The sequence below is a fragment of the Raphanus sativus genome, chromosome 2 (genome assembly GCF_000801105.2).
Source record: "Raphanus sativus cultivar WK10039 chromosome 2, ASM80110v3, whole genome shotgun sequence".
NCBI lineage: Eukaryota > Viridiplantae > Streptophyta > Magnoliopsida > Brassicales > Brassicaceae > Raphanus > Raphanus sativus.
In genome coordinates this window covers 1,822,050-1,844,959 of record NC_079512.1, presented here as the reverse complement: position 1 = coordinate 1,844,959, position 22,910 = coordinate 1,822,050, and the positions used below count along the sequence as shown (strand labels likewise).

Sequence of the window (22,910 nt, the reverse complement as noted above, 5' to 3'; positions counted from 1 at the left end):
TTTTGGTGATTTCAAAGGTCATTATTGTAAGTTTTAAAAAAGGTCATTATTGTACGTAGAGAATAACAAAATGTCAACGTCGTTAAGTTTTTCGTAACGTATGTATCATCTTGAGGCAAATATATAAAGTATACTACAATATATAAATAACAGTTAATCAAAAGAGTACTAGTAGTGTTAATTAAGAAGTATTAAAACCTTTTGAGTGCAAATTGTGCATCTAACAAATCGTTGTACGTACGTGGTCGGTCTTTCTTTACCAAGACATCTTTCTTAAATAAGACTGTTTTTTCTTAAATTTGTCCAATTTCTCCCACATGTAGGCTCTAACAACAATAATAAAGTCATAAAGAACGATAGCAGAACTTAGCCTCTAGCTAACGATTAAGTTCATTTTGCATGTTTAGACGACTTTTACTAAATCTCAAGTCCATATTCCATATATATACTGTATATGTAACAATGGAAGAAATTAGTCAAGTCACCACAGCTGAGTATGGTGTTTTAGCTATTGATGTGGAAGACAAACTGGCGATTAATAGTTTGTGTAGAAGTAGAACATGGCCAACGGAAAGAATGTTAGGATAGGTGACAGACACCATCTCAATCTAGAGTTGTCCTCAATCTATCTCGTCGTTTGGTGTTCAATGGTACAAAGCAAAGACATCGCATCACACATACATCATACATGCTTCTGCCTCCACACGCAATACCATCTTATATAAACTTCATACACCAGAATCCAAATGTTTCAATCCAGCAAAACCATGAATCATTCCATACAGTTATTTATTATGTTTGTTATGTTTAATCCAATCGTCTCGAAATTCTAATTAATATGCATATATTTCTAATAAATGATATTAAATATTTTGGTGTAAAGGATGTTAGGTAAACTATAAAGAGCAAATTTGTTCAAAACCCTTACAATAGCTAGATACCATTGGTTGGGGGGAAAAAAGTAAAGTTGTAGGGGAGAATTTGGGGGGGAATTAGGGTAGGGGATGCAAATATTGGAAAAGGGGAGTGTATAGAGTACAAATACTCAACTATAAAACTCTCCCACAACTTTGGGTAGGAATTATATAACCAAATAAAAATTGTGAGACTTTTTTATATATTCGTATGTAAAGATTATGTCATATTCCCATATATTCAACTTCAATGAAAAAAAATCATCTGAAAAGTTGAAGAAATGCATAAAAATATAAAACTTTGGTTAATTGTTTTTTTTATCAAAATTAGAACAAAATATATATTTTTATAATGAGAAAAAGAGAGGAACATAAAAGAACTTACGTGTCTATGATTTGATTATATTTCCAATTTTGATTGGTATTAAATTTTTAAAATAAAAAAATGCATCATATTTTTTTTCTTAAAATAATCAGCGGCCATCATCTAACAAAACATTGGGGGAAAAAGCATAGAATACTAATACCCATGACTCTTTCGAGTCATTGATAAAAAAAAACTTTAATTGATAAATTAACAAAATAACCAAAAGCGATTTATAAATAAAAACAAATACGTCGTAAAAAAAACAAAAAAAAAACAAATACCAAAAAGACCGAACTCTCACTATAAATACCTTCCCTCCTTGCCTCCACAAAGAAACGCTCACACTCCTAAACCCTCTCAACTTTTTTCAAACCAAACCTCTCTTCTCTCTTTAGTCTCTGTAATGGCGCGTCTTCTCTTTCGTCTTCTCCAAGAAACCAATTCTCCGTCGTCACCGGCCTTATATTCCGATCTCGTACTCGTCATAGCTGCTCTTCTCTGTGCACTGATCTGCGTTCTCGGCTTACTCGCCGTCTCTCGTTGCGTCTGGCTCCGTCGTCTCGCCAACAGATCCGCCGCGAGTTCCGATCAACCGCCGGCTAACAAAGGGCTGAAGAAGAAAGTCCTAAAGTCTCTGCCGAAGTGTTGGACTTTTCCAAGCCCATGTCCAACTCTCTATTGACCGATTAGTACGATATTGTCCACTTTGGGCCGAAGCAGTAAAGCCCGCATGGATTTGGTTTTGAGCTCCTTCCCAAAAGGCCTCGTACTAATCAGAGTTGGACATCTCTTTATATACTAGACATTATTTGTCTAAACTTACAATGTGGGACTTTGTTTGCATTCACAACAAACTTCCTCTCAAACCAAGTACCACATGAACCCTTAGTTTTCAACTTCCAGCGAAACTTGGCACACCTCTTGTACCGCCGTAATCACCAACGGGCCTCTTCACCTAACCCTTGTTACACCATTAGGATTTATCCACCTAACCTTTACTGCACTATTAGGACATTCACCACCTAATCCTTACAGCACCGTTAGGAATATCCACCTAATCTTGTATCGTTGTTAGGGAGAGACTTTCGATATAAGTTTCCGGCACCACTTAATCGCGAAGTCACCTTGAGGATTTTCCTCCCACAACTGAAGTTCCCAGGATCTTTGACTGGCCTCTGCTACGCACCCCGCCCTTCCCATCGAAGTGGAGACTCTTCGAACTTGAAGGGTATTTTGGTCTTCTTACAGATGTTCGTCAACCTGGCTCTGATACCAATTGTTGGACTTTTCCAAGCCCATGTCCAACTCTCTATTGACCGATTAGTACGATATTGTCCACTTTGGGCCGAAGCAGTAAAGCCCGCATGGATTTGGTTTTGAGCTCCTTCCCAAAAGGCCTCGTACTAATCAGAGTTGGACATCTCTTTATATACTAGACATTATTTGTCTAAACTTACAATGTGGGACTTTGTTTGCATTCACAACACGAAGCTCACCTACTCGCCGGAATCTCCACCGGCTGAGAAACTCGCCGAGTGTGCCATCTGTCTCACGGAATACGCCGCCGGCGACGAGCTCAGGGTGTTGTTGCCACAGTGCGGTCACGGCTTCCACGTGTCATGTATTGACACGTGGCTAGGGTCTCATTCTTCTTGTCCTTCCTGCCGTCAGATCTTGGTGGTGGTTGCCAGGTGTCAAAAATGCGGCGGGTTACCCGGTAGCTCAAGCTCAGGACCGGAGCCTGATACCCAAATCAAGCAAGATGATCCTAATAGTAATAATAATGATAATTTATTAGCTTAATTGTTTTGTAGAAATTTCCATTAAAAGTGTTCCTTGTGTTATATTTACATTTATTGTGATGTCGATTATAGAAAGTCTTGCTCACCAAGATTTACTTGTACTTGGTCTCCAAGCTAAACCCTCTCATTGTATCACTATATAAAGAGTACATTATTCATGGAATAAGACACACCAATTCCTCTCTTCTCTTCTCTTCTATTCTTTACTCAAAACACGTTATCAGCACGAAGCTCTAGCAAGCCAATAGGTATAGATTTTTTTTTTTTTACAGTTTTATTTTATTTCTATTCCTTCTTCAAATCATGTTTATTATCAATTCATGGTTTGTAAGAATGGTTTCATACACAGTATGAGCTTAGGAGCTTTAGTCGGCAATTTTGATCTATCCTTGTTCCAAGGAAAATCTTTTGATTTAAAGAGATCTTGTCGATGTTTATAAGCTAATGCCAGTATGTGTTTAACCATATGTGATGTTTATATTTATTGTCATCATGTTAACATACACGTTTATAGTTTATTGTTTTCATTCGTTTAGACTAGACCAAAATTAATATTATTTGCACACCAATACCTACGAGTTGGGATTGTGAGCAAATAATTTGGGATTGTGAGCCACTGCAATATATGAGTGTGTTTAATGTCCCACTAAATATGATGAAACGAAAGGAAGCTGGCCTTTTTCTCCGTTCCTCGCTTCGTTTTGTTTATTATTATTTTGAATATTGTCCATAATTTATTAAATGGCTGCATCACATACGTAAGATAATATTGTTTGACTTAATTACACTGCAATAACTTGAGAATATATTATTTGCATCAAATTTTGAATCAATATTCCTTTACATGACTTGTAAAATCGTGAATGCATTAATCATAGAATATTGATATTGCTTTATTATTTTATTTTATTTTCTCTCTTATTCTATTTAAGAAATTTGATTATTATTTTATTGTTTCAGTGAACTATGTCAAAGTTTACTAGTCTTGAATTTGAAGTTCTTGATATCACTGGAAACAATTACTTGGCTTGGGCATTAGATGTCGAATTTTCCCTTAGTGCAAAGGGACTTGAAGCTACAATCCTAGAAGGAAATAAATCTGAAAGCCAAGATAAAGCAAAAGCTATGATACTCCTTCGTCATCACCTCCATGTAGATCTCAAGAATGAGTACTTGACGGTGAAAGATCCGCAAATCCTTTGGAACAACTTAAAGGAAAGGTATGACCACCAGAAAAATGTGATTTTACCTAAAGCTCGATATGAATGGACACATCTGAGGTTACAAGACTTTAAGTCTGTAAGTGAGTACAACTCAGCCTTGTTCAAAATTACCTCCAAATTGGAGTTATGTGGAGAGAAAATCACGGAAGCTGATAAGTTAGAGAAGACATTCTCTACTTTTCATGCAAATAATCTTGTCCTGCAGACACAATACCGTGAAAAGGGATTCCAAAAGTATTCCCAACTTATATCTTGTCTCCTTGTGGCTGAGCAAAACAATGAGCTTTTGATGAAAAATCATGGACTACGTCCAACTGGTTCTGCTCCATTCCCTGAAGCGAATGTGACTGAACAGAACAACACGGGCCGCAGAAATGGCTACACTCGTGGTCGCGGTCGTGGTCGTGGACATGGTCGTGGAGATACATGTGGACATGGATATGGTCACATTCGAGTCCGAGGAGTTTCTTTTAAGAACTCTAACTCTTACCAGAAGTGGGAAAACAAGGATGGTAACAAACAAGCAACTGAATGCTACCGATGTGGAAGTAAAGACCATTGGGCTCGTACGTGCCGTACACCAAAGCATCTTGTTGACCTGTATCAAAAATCAGTGAAACAAAAGGGAAAGAATGTGGAAACAAATATGGTGTACGAAGGTGGAGAGGGAGACTTTGATATGGTTGATGCCACCCACCTTGACATTTCCGATTTTCTCATTGACGAAGAGAAAAAGTGATCGAGCAATAACTATTAAAGAAATGCTTTGTTTTTATTTATTTATGAGCTTTTAATTATTTGGCTTTTGATTTTATTTATTATGGTGTTGTTTCTTTGCATTAATGAATTTAATATATTTTATTATTTTATGAGATTATAATTTATTTTATTTATTTACTTGAATAGAAATGGATGGTGGAGATTTATGCTTGGCAGACAGTGCAACTAGTCACACAATTCTGAAAAATAAGAAATATTTCTCTCATTTGATAAATAGAGAAGCAAGTGTGAGCACTATAACAGGAAGTGCAAAAATAATTGAAGGCTCTGGAAAAGCAAATATAATACTTCCTATGGGAGCACAACTTGAAATAGTTGATGCATTGTATTCCCCTAAGTCTCAAAGAAACTTATTGAGTTTCAAAGATATTCGCCGAAATGGATATCATATTGAGACAATGAATGAAGAAAATATTGAATTTCTTCATATTACAAGTATTATCCATGGCTCTAAGAAAGTAGTAGAAAGACTACCAGTATTCTCCACTGGATTGTATTACACTAAGATTAGTACAATTGAGGCTAATGCCATTGTAAACCAGAAGTTTACTGAAAACATTACTGTTTGGCATGACCGGTTAGGCCATCCCGGTTCAACAATGATGCGAAAAATAATCACAAATTCATGTGGGCATCCACTGAAGAACCAGAAGATTCTTCCCAATGATTTTTCATGTGCTGCTTGTTCTCAAGGAAAATTGATCATAAGGCCTTCACCAGCCAAGATAATTCATGAATCAATAAACTTTCTGGAACGTATTCAAGGAGACATTTGTGGGCCGATTCACCCACCATGTGGAACCTTCAGATATTTTATGATTCTTATTGACGCATCAACAAGATGGTCACATGTTTCTTTGCTATCAACTCGCAACCTGGCGTTTGCGAGACTGCTTGCTCAGTTGATCAAATTACGAGCACACTTTCCAGATTTTCCCTTAAAGGCAATTCGCCTAGACAATGCTGGTGAATTCATGTCTCAGGCTTTTAATGATTATTGCATGTCTATTGGAATAAGTGTTGAACATCCTGTAGCACATGTTCACACACAAAATGGTTTAGCTGAATCGTTAATTAAACGTCTTCAGTTGATTGCTAGACCATTGCTTATGAAATCAAAACTCCCAGTCTCGGCATGGGGGCATGCTATATTACATGCAGCAGCATTGATTCGCATAAGGCCAACGAGTAATCATCAGTTCTCCCCATCACAATTGATTATGGATCAAGAGCCAAATATTTCTCATCTTAAGATATTTGGATGTGCAGTATATGTTCCAATTGCTCCACCACAGCGAACTAAAATGGGACCTCAAAGGAGGTTAGGAATATATGTTGGATATGATTCTGCATCAATCATTAAGTATTTAGAGCCATCCACAGGGGATTTATTTAAGGCCCGATTCGCAGATTGTCATTTTAATGAGTATGTTTTTCCAACATTAGGGGAAGTAAATAAACAGTTGGGAAAAAATATTAACTAGAATGAATTATCATTATCTTATCTTGATCCTCGAACTAAAGAATGTGACTTAGAAGTCCAAAAGATAATTCATTTACAAAGCTTAGCAAACCAGTTGCCAGATGCATTTACTGACCCAAATAAAGTGACCATGTCACATATCCCAGCTGTAAATGCTCCAGTTAGAATGAATGTCCAAGAATGACAAAATCAACCTGCTAATGAGTCTAAGACACGCCTGAAGCGTGGTAGACCTGTCGGTTCTAAAGATAAAAATCCTCGAAAAAGAAAAGGAGCAGAAATTGGCAATAATGAAATCGAGGTAATAACTACGAATGAAAAATCTCCAGAAGAGAACATGACACTAAAGGAAATTCAGGTACCTGATAATGAAGAGATCTCAACCAACTTTGTCATGTCTGGAATAAAATGGAACCGAAATCAAATCGACGTCGATGATATTTTTGCATACAAAGTAGCAGTTGATCTTATGGATGAGGATCATGAACCAAAATCTATTGAAGAGTGTACACGAAGAAGTGATTGGCCAAAATGGAAAGAAGCAATAGATGCTGAATTAAAATCTCTTGCAAAGAGAGCAGTTTTTGGACATGTAGTCCGTACACCTAAAGGTGTGAAACCAGTGGGTTATAAATGGGTTTTTGTACGAAAGAGAAATGAAAACGGTGAGGTTGTGAGATACAAAGCACGTTTAGTTGCTCAAGGATTTTCACAAATACCCGGAATTGATTATGAGGAAACATACTCTCCTGTGGTGGATGCTACTACATTCAGGTTCCTTATCAGTCTGGCGATAAAGGAAGGACTTGATTTACGCTTAATGGATGTAGTCACAGCTTACTTATATGGCCCACTGGATACTGATATTTACATGAAAGTCCCTGAAGGATTTAAACTGCCTGAAGCAGAAAATTCTAATTCTCGAGAAAGTTATAGCATAAAGTTAAATCGATCTCTTTATGGACTGAAACAGTCAGGACGTATGTGGTATAATCGTCTAAGTGAGTATTTGTTGAAAGAAGGCTATAAAAACGATCCCATCAGTCCATGCATCTTTATAAAGAGATTTGAAAAAGGATACGTTATCATTGCAGTGTATGTTGATGATTTGAACATCATTGGAACTCCTGAAGAGATCTCACATACAATGGAATACTTGAAGAAAGAATTTGAGATGAAGGATCTAGGAAAAACAAGATTTTGTTTGGGACTACAAATTGAGCACCTCAAGAATGGAATCTTAGTGCATCAAGAAACTTACACAGAAAAGGTGGCTAAACGATTTTCTATGGATCAAGCACATCCTTTAAGTAGTCCAATGGTTGTAAGATCACTCGATGTGAATAAAGATCCCTTCCGCCCTAGAGAAAAGGATGAAGAAGTTCTTGGTCCTGAAGTACCATACTTAAGTGCAATAGGGGCATTAATGTACCTTGCCAGTCATACAAGACCTGATATATCATTTGCAGTGAATCTATTGGCAAGGTTTAGTTCATGCCCAACTCGTAGGCATTGGAATGGGATAAAACATATACTTCGTTACCTTCAAGGTACGAAAGACATGGGTATATTCTTTCCTAATCCATCAACAGAAGATTTGATTGGTTTTGCAGATGCTGGGTACATGTCTGATCCCCACAATGCTAGATCACAAACAGGATATGTGTTTACTTGTGGTGGAACTGCTATCTCTTGGCGTTCGATGAAGCAAACCATTGCAGCTACTTCTTCCAATCACGCAGAGATTTTAGCCATTCATGAAGCTAGTCGCGAGTGTGTATGGTTAAGATCAGTCATTCAACATATACGAGAAGATTGTGGTCTACCTACGGGGAAAGAAGACCCTACAGTCATGTATGAAGACAATGCTGCATGTATCGCTCAACTCAAAGATGGATACATCAAAGGAGACAAGACAAAGCACATTCTACCAAAATTCTTTTTCACTCATGATCTGCAGAAGAATATTGGTGATGTTCGTGTTGTTCAAGTTCGTTCAAGCGACAATCTGGCTGACTTATTCACCAAGGCGCTACCCACTGCTACGTTCAAGAAGTTGGTTCATCTTATCGGATTACGTCGTCTCAAGGATCTTGACGTCTGTACACATGAGGGGAAGTAATTGCGCACTGCACTCTTTTTCCCTTAACCATGGTTTTTCCCATTGGGTTTTCCTGGTGAGGTTTTTAATGAGGCAGCATCTTACGCGCATAATAGACATCAAGGGGAAGTGTTATATTTACATTTATTGTGATGTCGATTATAGAAAGTCTTGCTCACCAAGATTTACTTGTACTTGGTCTCCAAGCTAAACCCTCTCATTGTATCACTATATAAAGAGTACATTATTCATGGAATAAGACACACCAATTCTTCTCTTCTCTTCTTTTCTCTTCTATTCTTTACTCAAAACACCTTGTCATTTTAAAGGATAGTGTTAATCGCTCAAATGTATATATTTACTTATTGTAAATGAATTATGTAATGGAAAGTTGATGTCATTCATGATTCAACACTTTATTTCTTTTTATATTGCAATTTACACAGGGATTAAATTTCTTTTATCAGTATATAGTCTAGTTTTAGACATGACATGATTTTGTGAACTAACTAGAGACCATGAAAGTGTTATAAGAACTTGACAATCAGACGTTGGACCACACAATTTACACGCGACTACAATCCAAATTAAATTACCAGAATTAAACATTTGGTACCAAACCAAACAACTAGAGGCTTGAATCCATTTTTTTGTTTGAACGTATCCACTGGCTTATGGTGTGGGACTATGCGATGGTAACGTGAATGTATCTATTAATGGTACCGGTTTGTATGTCTTATGGTTCCTTGTCGTGCCAAATTAATTAAGATCGACTTAATATCATAAATAAGGATCTAACTAGCTAATCATATATTTTAACCACATGCATATCTTTAATCATCATATAGTGTCTATAAATCAATGTTTCCTTTTTAAAGATTTGTTTTTTCTAATAGAAAATGCCAGTTATGTATATTATTTCATGTAAGTTTTAAAATACATAACTTGCCTTGTATAAAGGCATCAATGGACTTCAACTAATCTAATTGAACGTTGGTTGTTGTTCGTCGCTACGAACTCGATTAACTAATGGAATATTTGGGAAAGTGGACAGATGGACCAGTGTGCGTGGAACATATGGTTTGATATGTATTGTGAGTTTTCTCTTTTCTCTTTTCCACTAATAAAGCAGCAAACTATATATTATAGTAAATTTCGGGTTTTATAACTTGAAATCATTCGTGTGTTTTAGTTTTATAATTATTGGGAGCACGAGTCTGTATCCCACTAGATTATCAAACGCGAATTTAAATAATTAGGACTTCGAAAAAGACCACGAAGATGGTCTTGTTTTGTCGTCGACCATTGACCTAACAAAAGATCGCCAAAATCTCTAGAGTACAACTAAAGTGACAATTAAGACAAATGAGAAATTAATTTGATAATGATTAGTCAAGATGTAGATAATTACACACGCTAAAAATAAAACTAATAATATTGATTGTTTTCTCCATGTTGCCATTAAATAAAATACGTACGAACAATGATGGTCCACCTTCTCGCGAGCTATTCCATCACGAGTTTTTCCACTATGGAAAGGAGAGTGCACTGCGTCCATGTGCTAAGTGCTAGTCTTGTTTAATTGTTGAATATAGAATGTGCAAAAGAACTTTGTAATAAAGTAACCTAAATTGCATAACTGACGTTGAATATAGCATCTTATCACAAAAATATCCATCAGTTTCTTTACTCTAACAGCAAGAGCTTTGATGATGGCTCGGAGTGGCAGTTAATGCTCAGTAATTTTAAGCTTTTCGAGGTGAAAGATCTGTTACCACTAACCTAAAGCGGTTGTTTTAATTGTACCAATTTAATTTTATTGAATTTCATTTTTTGCACAAACAAATTCAGTTTTCAACTTTTTTCCATACTAGACAGTTACCTTTCAACTTTTCATACTAGATAATTACCTTTTCAACTTTTCATACTAGAAAATGACTAGTTGGCATTATCTGTTTCATGCACTTACTACTGGCTAATGTCTGATCGAAAGACCGAGACAACGGATAAATCATATTTAAAAACGTAATTTGAATATTATATACGTAATATGGTATAATATACAAATTTAAGGTTCCCCAAATTTAAGTATCCATGTTCTTATATAGTACCAATGTCTTGTTGCGTGTTCATGAAGAGAAATTCAAAGCTATCAACAGAAAGAACACATAAAACAATGTCATCAAAATAGTTACAATTATATCATTCGTATTTACGCATCATACCAACAGAGAAATGCCCACCAAGAGCTTTTCCTGCAAGCTATTAAGCCATATTACTTCTGTATAAAAGTTCAAATAGCAAGTCCTATCTAGAAAAATCTGGGATTTTAAGAATAATAATATTTATATAAATAAGTATTTTACAAAAGCTTAAAATATATTAAAAAGTAAAAAGAAATAAAAGACCAAATATATTATCCAAAGGCCTGGATTCGACAGCTGAAAATCTAAAGGACATATGGAGAGTCTAATACAGCATAAGAGGTCCAGGAGAAGACGAAAGACCCAACAGACTGTAACCCGCTTCCTGAAAAAGAGGGTTCTCCAAGTAATCTCGTACATCAAGATCGGTATTGTCACCGGTCGAATATTGCTCTGTCTTCACGCCGAAGTTGTCGTTTTTGTCGTTATTGTAGTAGTTGTTTTCAGGAGAGAAGATGACTCCGTTGAGCTGAGACACGACAGGGTTGATTAGAACTTTGAGCTCGTCGACGTTGTGGCCTAATGATTCATGGAATAGGTTATTGTAATTTTGGTGTGTGTCATCGTAGGGTAACGGTGGAAAGTTGGTTAGGGTTTTGGAAGGTTCAAGAAGAGTAGGCAAGATTTCAAGATGATGATGTTGTGTTGTTGATAGTGAAGTGTTATGGAGGTAGCTGATTTTGTTATGGATTCCAACATTCTTTCTGTCTCCTGGTTTGTTAAGCACTCTGCAGATCACCCATTCCTCCTATGTCATCACCACAAATTAAACATAAATATTAGACATTATGTTTCAAAGTAATATATAAAATATATAGCTATTTAAGCATATACATATTTCATTCTATTTGTATTGTTTGTAATAAATACACCTAACCAAGATCGATAGAGATCTTGTTCGAAATGTGAGCCTGGCCAGATTCATGAAGTTAATTAAAGAAAGCAATAGTGATGAAAACGATACAACAGTGTAGCATGGAAGAACAGGAAACGGCAAGGTGTTTGGTATTGACATCCACACAAACAGGTTTACATCATATCTATCACATCTAAACTGCTCTCTCCCCTGCCCTCCCCATGCTAGCCAGACCAATTGACCAAATAATGACAATACTATTGGTAAATAGTTTTAACGAAATAGAAGAAATGATTATGGGAAAAGTGAAATATTTCAGTTAAACCTCTCTTTTCAAGTCATCGTCTCATAAAGTCAACTCATTAGTTGAAGTTCATATTAAATTTGCAGTGCTGAAATATATAATCAAATCTTGAGATTTAAATTTTAAGAGACGCACGGGTGGGTTTAAAACGAAGGTAAACTATTAAATCAGTAAAAATGTTGTAGTAAACTCTTTGTTTCAAAAGTCAACTCATAAAAATACCAAAAACATAATTAAATTAATGTGGTAGTATGCACGTGTGGGACTAAAGTGACAAGAGTTATCATGTACTACCTTACAAGTGTGGCGGTGTGAAAGGTCGGTTTCGAGGCGATACTCATGCATGACCCACTTACTCTTGAGACCACGTGGAGCTCTTCCCTTGTAGAACACCAGCGTCTTCTTCATTCCGACAAGCGCTCCTCCTCCGCCGCCGGAAAATATCTCCTTATCTTTTCCGGTAGCCTTCCAATATCCAGCAGTCGTGGCTCTATTAGTCCTTAGCCCCGTTGGATACTTCCTATCCCTTAGACTGTAAAAGTACCACTCTCTCTCCCCCATCTTTGCCATTTCTTCATAATAAAAGAAGAACAAGAAACGTCAACGTTTTTATAACAAAACGTCAACGTTTTTATAACAAAACGTCAACGTTTTTATAACAAAACGTTAGAAACAAGAATAGGTTAAGTTCTTTTTTTTGGTAAACATGTTAAGATTTTATTTACTACCATTTTAGAATTTTTTTACCCAAGATATAGAAAGATAGAAGTAGCATAACACAACAAAAACGCAAACTAAAGAATAGGATAGATCAAGTTGATTTTTTTTTCTAGGGTCAAGTTAAGTTACCTGGAAGTTCCCAAGGCTCGCAGCGATTGAGATCAACTTCAGCGATGTGTAGGCCACAGAGACCTCCATGGAAGACTTTGGAAGCTAAGTAGAATGTTATGAGCTCTTCGTCCGTCGGGTGAAACCGGAAGCCTGGTGGCAATCCTCCATTGTTTTTTTCTTCTCCGGCGAGCTCGCTCAACACATCTTCCACCGCAAGCATGATTGTGTAATTATTTTAACTGAAAATGAGACTTTTTAAATGAAAATCTTATTACTCGAAGAGACACGTACGAAAAGGGAGAACAAAGAGAGCAACGATGCAAAAGGTGATGGTGATCAGGTGTAATCTTATTGTGTGCAAGATTATATATTTATATACAAAATGGCACATAGATCGAAGATATAGTGGAGAGAAAGTGTGTGTAGAGAGGTGTGGATTTTGAGTGTTTGAGGTAAGAGGAGCATTGATGATAAAGGCTGTGAAATTCAGGTAGCAGTGGCTGCTATTTGAGCTTTCACGAGTCTCTTTCTATTTCATGTCTAAATAATCAATTTATAACATTCCAAAGACAACTCTTTGCCGTTTTGTGTTTCATCACTATACCGCTTTAACGAAAATTCTTATGGTCTTTGGAGTTTTGATTGAGACAATGTGATGTTAAGTTACGATCTTTCGTTAATGACTACTCTATTGGTCAATGGATCATTGAAGTCACATTTATATTAGCTCTGTTTTATACAATATTTTATCTAAATGGAAAATGTAGGATATATGATCATTAGTAATATGCTTTTCAACAAAAACCATGCATCTCCCCCCCCCCCCCGGGTGTTTCGACGGAAAAAATAATATGTTTGATAGTATTTTTGGTGGATATAAAGTTGAAATATATGCCGACACTCATTCAAATTAGGAGTTTTCATTAATACATTTGTTTCCGTATATTATTCATTATATATCATCTCTTAAAGCGTATCCTAACTGAAATTAGGGGTGGGCAAAAAACTCAATCCGAACCAAACCGAATCAACCAAACCGAAGTTAAACCGAATCAAACCAAACTGTGCTCTTTATGTAATTCAATTGATTCATGTTTTACTCAATCCGAATGGTTTGGTTTGGGTTTAAACCGAACCAAACCGATAATCTAATATATATATAGTAAAAATATATATGAGATATATATATGTATTAACATATTGTAAATTTTAGTTAAAGTTTCGTTTTTCAATTTTTCATAACTTACATATCTTTAAAAAAATTATAAATACGATTCAAATAATACTATTATATATAAAATTATGTAGCATAAGTTTTTATATTTTTCACTCTCTCGTTTATGAGTTGATTATTTTTTAATAAAAGTATAAAGCTGATGCTTTCATATTTTATAACCAATCCGAACTACACAGAACCAAACTAGACCATAATAATATAAACCGAACTAAATCTAAACTAAACCGAACTGAACCGAACCGAATTAAACCAAACCGAACCCAAGCCAAAGCTATTTTAGTTTTAATTGGTTTGAGTTTTATAAAACCCAAATTACCCAAATCAAACCGAACCCAAACCGAACCCGAAACTAAACCGAAACGCCCACCTCTCAAATGCAATAATGCGCAGATTTAAATGAGTAAACCGTTATGTTTAACGATAAACTGATGAGTGATTATAAGGTTATCTCATACCAATCGATTTCTCTACCGAAAATAATTGTTGCGGCAGTTGAAATTTTCAGATTTCAAGAAATGTCAAATAAATAATGTCTTTTTTTGTTGAACAAAAAATAATGTCATTTATAGGAGATTGCATTTTATGGTTATCATCAAAATGAAAGCAAATAGATTTATTTTTAAGAAGAAAAGGGAAAGGAGTGTGCAGTAAAGATGGCAGAGGTTTATGCGTGCGTGTGTAAGCATATCATTATACATTCGTGGAGTCAGACCTTTTTATTTATTGGAGTATTATATACACATTCTCCCCTGATATCCATTTCCATTTTTTTCCTTTAACAGCTTTCTTATATACTCTTCTCAACTTTTAAATCAATTAGATATTAAAATTTTAAATGGTTTTGTTTGATACTATTTCCTCCTAATTGAAAAAAAAACTTAAAATCATTTCGGTAAAAAATTTGGAATAATAGCTTACCAAAAAAATATCTAAGATGTTTCAGATTTTAAAAGAAGGAATATAATATTATTAGAAGTAAATTTATGTTTATGTTTAGTAATTGGATGTAAGTTTATTTCATCTATGTCAAATCAAATATTCAATTATAAATATAAAGGAAATTAAATAGTTGAAGATATCAGATTGCCGGCGGTGACACGTGCGTAGACAGATATAAAAATCAGGTTAAACTGTAGTAAATGCTAACGTACCACACTATCTATCTCACTTAAATATTAACTTCCCACACGATCTTATGATAAATCTTCCAATTCATTCTTTTACCCTAAACCGTAGACAACCCTATAATTAACATATGTTTCATCCAATAATTCAAAACCTGCTGTACTTTCTTAGGCTTACCTAAGCCTATCCATTATTATAAACTTAGTATATAGTTTATGTACCTTTTAAGATGTAAATTATTTTTCTTCAAGGGGCCTATCTCTCTAGCTCTGATGATATATCTGTGACACTCTTTTATCCTTTTTCAGTTGTTATTTTTTTCCTATTTCCGTTTATTATTGCACAAGTAATACATGATACCGTCGGTCTACTAAACTATACTGCTGTTCCTCTGCATCACAAACACTCTTATTGGCTCTGTCAAAAAAAGGTCAAAATTTCATTTAGTTTTTCTTTTTTAAATTTCATTTAGTTAATATATTAAATTAATTTGTCTGGTATATATATTAGTATATTAAACTTGGCAGAACATCAATTAGTAGTTTTTTTGGCTAAAATTTGGAACATCGATTAGCAGTTAAACACAGTAAGGGTTTAGAGCATCTTCAACCATGACACCAAATTTGGTGTTGAAATTACATCAAATTTTATGTTGGTGTCAAACATTTTTTGTCATCTCCAATCATGACACCAATTATTACATCAAAAATGATATTATTTAATATTTTCTGTTTTAATAATTTTTTTTACTTTTAGTATTTGAAATTGATAAATAATTTTTTATCACACTTTGATATCATGTTCATTAAATTTAAGTAACTATAATTTATAAAATTTATATGTTATGGTTTAATAATATTATACATATTTAATTTACATAAAATATTATATTCAAAGTTACAAAACGTTAATTATGAAAAGCACATAACCTAACAATATATTTATTTGAATAAATTGGTACTAGTCAGTAATACATGTTTAACTATATTATAAAATAAAAAAATATTATAAAGTTTGGTGAATTTAATAGTATTAAATACAATTTAAATAAAAAATATAATCAATATTTAAAATAAAATAAATGATAATAACCATTTAGTGATTTTTTATTTAAAAATAAATATAACGTTCTATGATATTTTATTTTTATAACATAAAAATTATTATAATAACTTAGTGATTTTACCTGAATAAAAAAAATTAATTATGTAAAAATAATTTAAAAAATATAAGTAATACTATAGATTTATGTTTAGTTACAAATTTGAAATGATTAATAATTAATAATAATAATTAGAACAAATTTAAACTAACTAATACTAATAACTAAACTATATTGTTAAATGAAAACACAATAAAATGTGTATATAAAATATTTGGTGTAACACTATTCACTATACACCAAATTTGGTGGAATGGTGCAATTTTTAGTGTTCCATTGGAGATAAAATTATACCAAATTTGGTGTTTTGGTGTTCCATTGGAGATGGCCTTAGGCTAGTCTTACTTATATCAGTAACACTATTTCTTGTAACTTATGTTTAAAATAAGTTAATTGAAGTTAAACCACATTATTACAAGAAGAAAGGGTACTGGACACTGTGTAACAGAAATAATGTAAAAAGTCATAGTAACTTTGTTCAGAATTACTATGCTAGTAAATTCGTATATAGTTTATGTGACACTACACTTTGAGATATTAGGTGAAACAAAAATCACAAAAATTAAAGTAAAAGACTGTTTGTAACACCTCTCTTATAGTATGTGTCAATCAAATGACAAAAGGGGTCCATTCCTCGTCTTTGTCTGTTTGTATGTAATATATGTCTGTATCAAATATAATAGCTTCGAAAATGACAAAGAAAGAAAAATAGCAAGTTGCAAAATATATCTAACTGGAAATTGTTAACTGCGATTAGGAGTAAAATATCACTTACACCTGTTAAAATCAATCTGCACAACGCACAACATAAACGTCTCGCGTAAGCACATACATGGGTGGCAATCTTGTTTCTTTTGCATCACACAAAATTAAATTAACTCTTTTAAGTAAGTCACTCTCTATCACTAAATGTTTTTGAAAAAATGTAGAGAAAATAGAAAGAATAGAAAGTAGAAGCCTAGAAGGAGAAGGTGAACAAATAATAAATGAAGGAGGAAGAGGAAAGGATAACAGCAGCACCGACCCGCCCCACCAGAGAACGACCTCTCACTCATTTCCCTTCACAAGCAATCCCTTATTTTCTTTAACTCTACGAGATTTAAATTTATATTGGTTTTACATTTACCCAAAATTTCATTTTTATTGTTAATAATCTGTTTGAACTTAGAGCATCTCCAACTCATCTCTATTATATCTCTAAAATAGAAGAAAAAATAAAAATGGTGTTTTTACTCTAATGTGTTTCTCTATAATAGAAAAATGATATATTTGCATCTATAAATAGAGGAATGCTATTTTTTCTCCCAAATATAGAGGAAAAAATAGCATTCCTCTATTTATAGAAGCAAATATAGTATTTCTCTATTATAGAAGAACACATTGGAATAAAAACACCATCTCTATTTTTTCCTATATAAGATCCAGTAAATGTAAGTTTATTCAATTCTAAATAAAGACATTTTAAACAAATAAATCATTATAAGAAGTGTAAATTCATTTTAGAAAAAGTGAAACCGCTATATGATTGATAAGAACTTACAAATATAATAATCATTGCATCATTCATCTTGGGGAATAATCATAGCCTATTTATATAAAATAGAAAGTATTATCACGCAAGTGAAAATTCATTTTTTAAAAGTGTAAATTCATTATATAAGAAATGTAAATTCATTTTAAAAAGTGAAATCGCTATATGATTGATAAAAACTTACAGACATAATAATCATCGCATCATTCGTCTTGGGGTATAATCATAGCCTATTTATATAAAATAGAAAGTATTATCACGCGAGTAGTCTGATTCTTGGAGTCTTAATGGCAATTTGTTGTGAAATTTTGGTTGTGAATACTAATAGGACACTGAACGACGTACGTCCTTTACCATAGATGGGCAATATATATATGTGAGAGGTCTTGAGGACGTTGAGACAGACGAATGCTTCATAAATATGAACGAGAAGTTGATAACTCGGGGAGGACAAATCAAACCTTGCATGCATATACTGGCAAAAGGTGGGGTATTTGGATAATATGATAAATATAAATGGTATCGAACAGGGGCGGATCTAGGAACTCTTTTAGTCGGAGGCACAATATTATAAATATATTCATAAATTCAAATATTAATATATATATATATATATAATGCTGTGTATTAGCTAAACAATAGCTACATTTTTATTTTTAAATATTATCATTTTTTTTTGTTAATCCTTTTGTTTACAAAAAGATAACCTAAGTTGTTCTAGAATTTTTTTTCAACAGACTAGTATAAAAGAAATGAAAAGAAATGGTCTCATCTTATTTTTCAAAAAGAAAAGTATGAACTAGTTTCAAAGAATAAGAAACAAAAAGAAAATCATGCATAACAAAAAAAAACCAGATGTTTCTTTTTTTTGGGACAAAATGATGTTTTAAAAAAACAAAAGGATCCACGGATAATAAGATGAGACCAAAAAAAAATATTATAACCAACGCGTGTTGGCCTAGTGGTAAAGGAATTCCGGCTAGAGTGCCCGCCCTGGGTTCGATCCGCGTTGACCACAAGAGCATTCACATGGGCTTCTCTCGCCCTCCAGACTACTTCGCGTAACCAGAGGTCCTTAAGTGGAGGCTTAAAAATCCTGTAATGGCATGGGTATAAGTCCGGTGGGCTAGTCGATCACGCTTAGTGGTCGGATACTGAATTATCAAAAAAAAACCAAATATTATGTTAAAAGCTTCACTAATGGGCAATCGAACCCGTCACACAAGCAAAAGACCAGGGCACGCTGACACCACCGAGATACAAGAGAAAAATATGACAGCACCAAACGGAAATTATATGTAATCAGTAGGGGGCAAGTGACCCCGTACCCACCAACGTGGGTCCGCCCCTTGTATCCAGAATGTTTACGATAAGTCAGCAGATATATCTAACTCAAATGTGAATATGTAGAGAGGCACAGTGCGCATGTGCCAGGGATGGATCTAGGTGACCCCATTGAAGGCATTGGCTAATTAACCAGTCAGAGTGTCACAATCGGAAGGGTAGAGACTTTCAGTTCCGTAAGGGTGAAAGTTAAACATATATATTTAACCGTTTACTATATTCAAGAATTCAGTAATCAACTTGAAAGAATTATTAGATAGTACTCTTTTCTTGAGGTCTTGTAACATTGTCTTGGCTATGTGAAGGGCGTGTTTAGTGGGTGCGGGGACGATCTTGATCACCGTGTAGCCGCGGTTGGGTACCGATCAAGCAAGGGCATGAATCACGTTATAGTCAAGAATTCTTGGGGACCAAAATGGGAAGAAAAAATGTTTCATTAGGGAAGAGGAACAACACTGGTAACTGGTAAAGCCAGAATTGTTTTCTCGATTCGGTTCGGGTTCGGTTCGGTTTGGTTAATTCGGTTCAACAATTTGTCCAACCAAAGTAAACCATAATTAATTCGGTTTGGATCGGTTTCGGTTCGGTTTGAGTTCGGTTCGGTTTGAGTTCGGTTTGGTTTTAGTTCGGTTCAATTTTAAAACAAAAATGCATTGTCACAAAATCATCATGTTGGCAACTATGAAAAATTAAATTATGTTGACTAACTCCAATATAAAACCAAAACAAAAAAACTTTCAAAAACCCAAAACATTTATAAGAGTACAATCAAATCAAAGTTAACTATAGTAAATAAAAAATTAAAAAAAACATGGTAAATAATGCTTCTTAAAAATAAATATGTAAATTAAATCTAATATAAAACTGAAGCAAAAAAAACCCTTAATAAACTACAAAAAAATTTATAAGAACACAATCAAACAAAAATTAACTAAAGTAAATAAAAAGATTAAGATAATTTTTAATAAAGTTAACAATGACTTTAGAGCTAGGATTTAAGTATTATATATTGCTGGTACGTTTTATTCAAATAATAAAAAAGTACATTGGTTACGGGTTCGTATTAATTTGGTTTTGTTCAGTTTTGGTTCGGTTCGGTTCGGTTTTGGTTCGGTTCGGTTTCGGTTCGGTTTGTTCGGGTTGGAAAAATCTTAAACCTAACTAGTTGATAATAGACTTTGGTTCGGTTCGGATCGGTTTCGGTTCAATCGGTTTGGTTCGATCGGTTCGGTTCGGTTTTTTTGCCCACCCCTATTGGTAAGCCAAAATTGTTCCCAGCCAAAACTAAAGTGATATTCATATCTAGTCATGTTTTAATATCACATATCCTCAATTTTAACTTTATGTTTGTTTCTAAACTGGATAAGTAAAAAAAAATGAATAAAAGGATGATACAACATCTAATATACCCCACCAATTTAAAAAAATGAAAAAGAAGAAAATATTGGAGTAAACATGCGGATGTGAGTATCAAACATCAAAAGCCAACAAGAGTTTAGAGAATGTGATTTCAAATATCAAAAACCAAATCACTATTGTCTTGGACGTAACTCACTAGCAGACAATGATCTTGGTGCTGAAATGGTATCAATCTCGTCCTCCCCGTTCTCTTCTAACGATCTCCCCATAGTCTCACGCGTGAAGAAATACGTCACCAACACTATCCTCACGCGTTTCATAGAATTGAACAAGACGTTAAATTAACTTTAAATACTTTCTAGATAGAAAGACAAACGTTACTTGATAACTCTTAGCAACTCTCACATCACATGAAACACTTGGCCTCAAGGGATAAATTCTCGGGCCTCCCATCCCTTGTTCTCCTGATGATACCTTTGCAGACAACACCGCACCTTGTTGTGAAGCTAATGTAGAAGACTGCATTATCAAGCTTCAAGTTTTTCATTGAGTCAACAACTTGTTTGGTTTGAACAGTTATCTTATGCAGCTCAAATGGCTTTCCATACTCAAACATGTACTGCAAGGCAAGACGAGACAATACCAAAGAGAGATCCATTATAACACAAAAAAATTCACCTCTTTTTATCTAAGTCAATTTTTTTTAAAAGAAAACTCACCGGGTCCGTCTGCATCTTGGAGTACCAGGCTAGTTCAGCGTAAAGCTGAAGCCATTCTTTGGCTTGTTCCACCTCTGATTCTTTCATCTGAGAATAAATATTATTCAATGTCAGCTGGGAATTAAATAGAAAAAAGGAGGGAGGGGCTCATGACCTCATAGTATTGCAGCTTACTGTCACCAGGCAACCAATCGGGCATGTTGCCTTTGAATAGCTCATCCACGGAAAGGGTGTCAAATCCACTTTCTTCCTTTTCCTCCTCCTCTGTGGTAATATAATAAATAATAATACAGGTTTTTTTTTTATGATTTGACAAACAAACAGAAATAAATTAATATAAGACCATTTTTTTTATTTACCTGGAGTAGGTGGGGGCAAGGGTCTGCAGCGGGATGTGATAACATGGAAGCAGTCTTTATTCTCAGTGGGATACCAAGCTTTTATTTCAAACTTGCAAGAGCAACCTCTGTCTAGATCATATGCATCTAATAACAACACTCCGGTGTGCTCAGCTACTTTAGGCACACACAAACGTTCAAAGTTAGTCCCCTACAAAACCAAAAAAAAAAAGAAAAGTAATAATTTCAGAATTAAAAAAAAAAAACCAACCATATATTTGGTAAGGAAAGAAGGAGTAACAAACATTACGTTTTCGAGATTGTAGCAATGAATTCCAATTTTGGCGCAGAGCAGAGGCTCCGCGTGCAAAGCATCCTTAAGACTCTCGTAAGGCAAAAACAAGTGACCGCCAGGAGAAGGGGGAGAATAAGTTACTTCAGGAGGAGGACTCAACTGAGCATATTCGGAATAGTCCACATCTGGTAGTGGTGACATCATAAAATCCATCGGTAGAACAGCATCAATAATATCCTCCTACATTGAAAAAAAATGAAGAAAGAATCCAATTACAAACATAACGTCCGGATTGTACTGAAATAAAACTTACCTCTTCAGAACTAGGAGGAAGGTGCCAGTTTTCGAGCTCTGCCTCAGCCTCCTCAATGAGAGGTTCACAAACTGTGAAAGTGCAAAGTCAAACACAAACTTGAGTCCTTCAAAGAATATATATATGAATATCTCAGGGATTTAATTGCAAAAAAATATATATATATACCTCCAACTCCAACAGTGTTTGATGATCCATGAAACTCTTGGTACGGTGGTAAAATAAAGTGCAAGGGTGATGTATATCCATTAAACGGCTTGTAACTTGGTAGAACAACATCGAGTTTCTTCAAATGATGATAATATCCACCCATTAAATACAAAATACTGAAAGAGCGAAGAGGACAACTAAAGAAACAATCCAATTACCTTAACACTCGAGGTGTCACAGTCTTCTTCCTTCATCACCACGTCAGACATTCTCAAAATTTTACAGCGTTTGATTCAACTGAACCCAAAACCCTAATTTCGGAGAGAGACGTGAATCGCAGTTAACAAACAACGTTTATAAAAAAAATTGATTCGCCAAATCAGGGTTTCCTCAAATCAACCTCTGAAACTCATTCATAAGAGCAGATCGAATTTTTTTTTTTTTTGAAAATACGATTAAACAAGAGACCTCA

The 22,910-nt window shown here is 34.5% G+C and overlaps 3 protein-coding genes across 3 annotated transcripts; 1 reads left to right on the top strand and 2 right to left on the bottom strand.

Annotated features, from left to right (window-relative positions):
• The first annotated feature begins 1,622 nt into the window (after positions 1 to 1,622).
• On the top strand, positions 1,623 to 3,267 carry LOC108825221 (RING-H2 finger protein ATL8-like). The gene is made up of 3 exons (XM_056994343.1): positions 1,623 to 1,923; position 2,059; positions 2,773 to 3,267. Exons 1-3 carry the CDS (start codon positions 1,685 to 1,687, stop codon positions 3,082 to 3,084), a joined length of 552 nt encoding a protein of 183 aa, XP_056850323.1. The 5' UTR covers positions 1,623 to 1,684; the 3' UTR covers positions 3,085 to 3,267.
• Positions 3,268 to 10,997: 7,730 nt separating this feature from the next.
• Positions 10,998 to 17,312, bottom strand: LOC108840581 (protein CUP-SHAPED COTYLEDON 3). The gene is given in 5 exon segments (XM_018613419.2): positions 10,998 to 11,144; positions 11,146 to 11,622; positions 12,329 to 12,606; positions 12,884 to 13,104; positions 17,165 to 17,312. Coding segments are annotated over 4 exon segments (1,059 nt in total). The 5' UTR covers positions 13,086 to 13,104; positions 17,165 to 17,312; the 3' UTR covers positions 10,998 to 11,042.
• Positions 17,313 to 20,681: 3,369 nt separating this feature from the next.
• Positions 20,682 to 22,910, bottom strand: LOC108840752 (UPF0725 protein At2g20620-like). The gene is made up of 9 exons (XM_018613580.2): positions 22,657 to 22,910; positions 22,457 to 22,574; positions 22,289 to 22,359; positions 21,991 to 22,215; positions 21,702 to 21,891; positions 21,497 to 21,606; positions 21,343 to 21,429; positions 21,029 to 21,242; positions 20,682 to 20,924 (listed from the first exon to the last, which is right to left on the bottom strand). Exons 1-8 carry the CDS (start codon positions 22,705 to 22,707, stop codon positions 21,030 to 21,032), a joined length of 1,065 nt encoding a protein of 354 aa, XP_018469082.1. The 5' UTR covers positions 22,708 to 22,910; the 3' UTR covers positions 20,682 to 20,924; position 21,029.

What these genes read in the sequence shown, in the direction of transcription:
- LOC108825221 (XM_056994343.1), top strand. Translation starts at nt 1,685, where the DNA reads ATGGCGCGTCTTCTCTTTCGTCTTCTCCAAGAAACCAATTCTCCGTCG.
- LOC108840752 (XM_018613580.2), bottom strand. Translation starts at nt 22,707, where the DNA reads ATGTCTGACGTGGTGATGAAGGAAGAAGACTGTGACACCTCGAGTGTT. An exon ending in GTGACACCTCGAGTGTTAAG is followed by an intron (nt 22,575 to 22,656) that starts GTAATTGGATTG and finishes CATCATTTGAAG; the next exon opens with AAACTCGATGTTGTTCTACC. An exon ending in AAACACTGTTGGAGTTGGAG is followed by an intron (nt 22,360 to 22,456) that starts GTATATATATAT and finishes GCACTTTCACAG; the next exon opens with TTTGTGAACCTCTCATTGAG.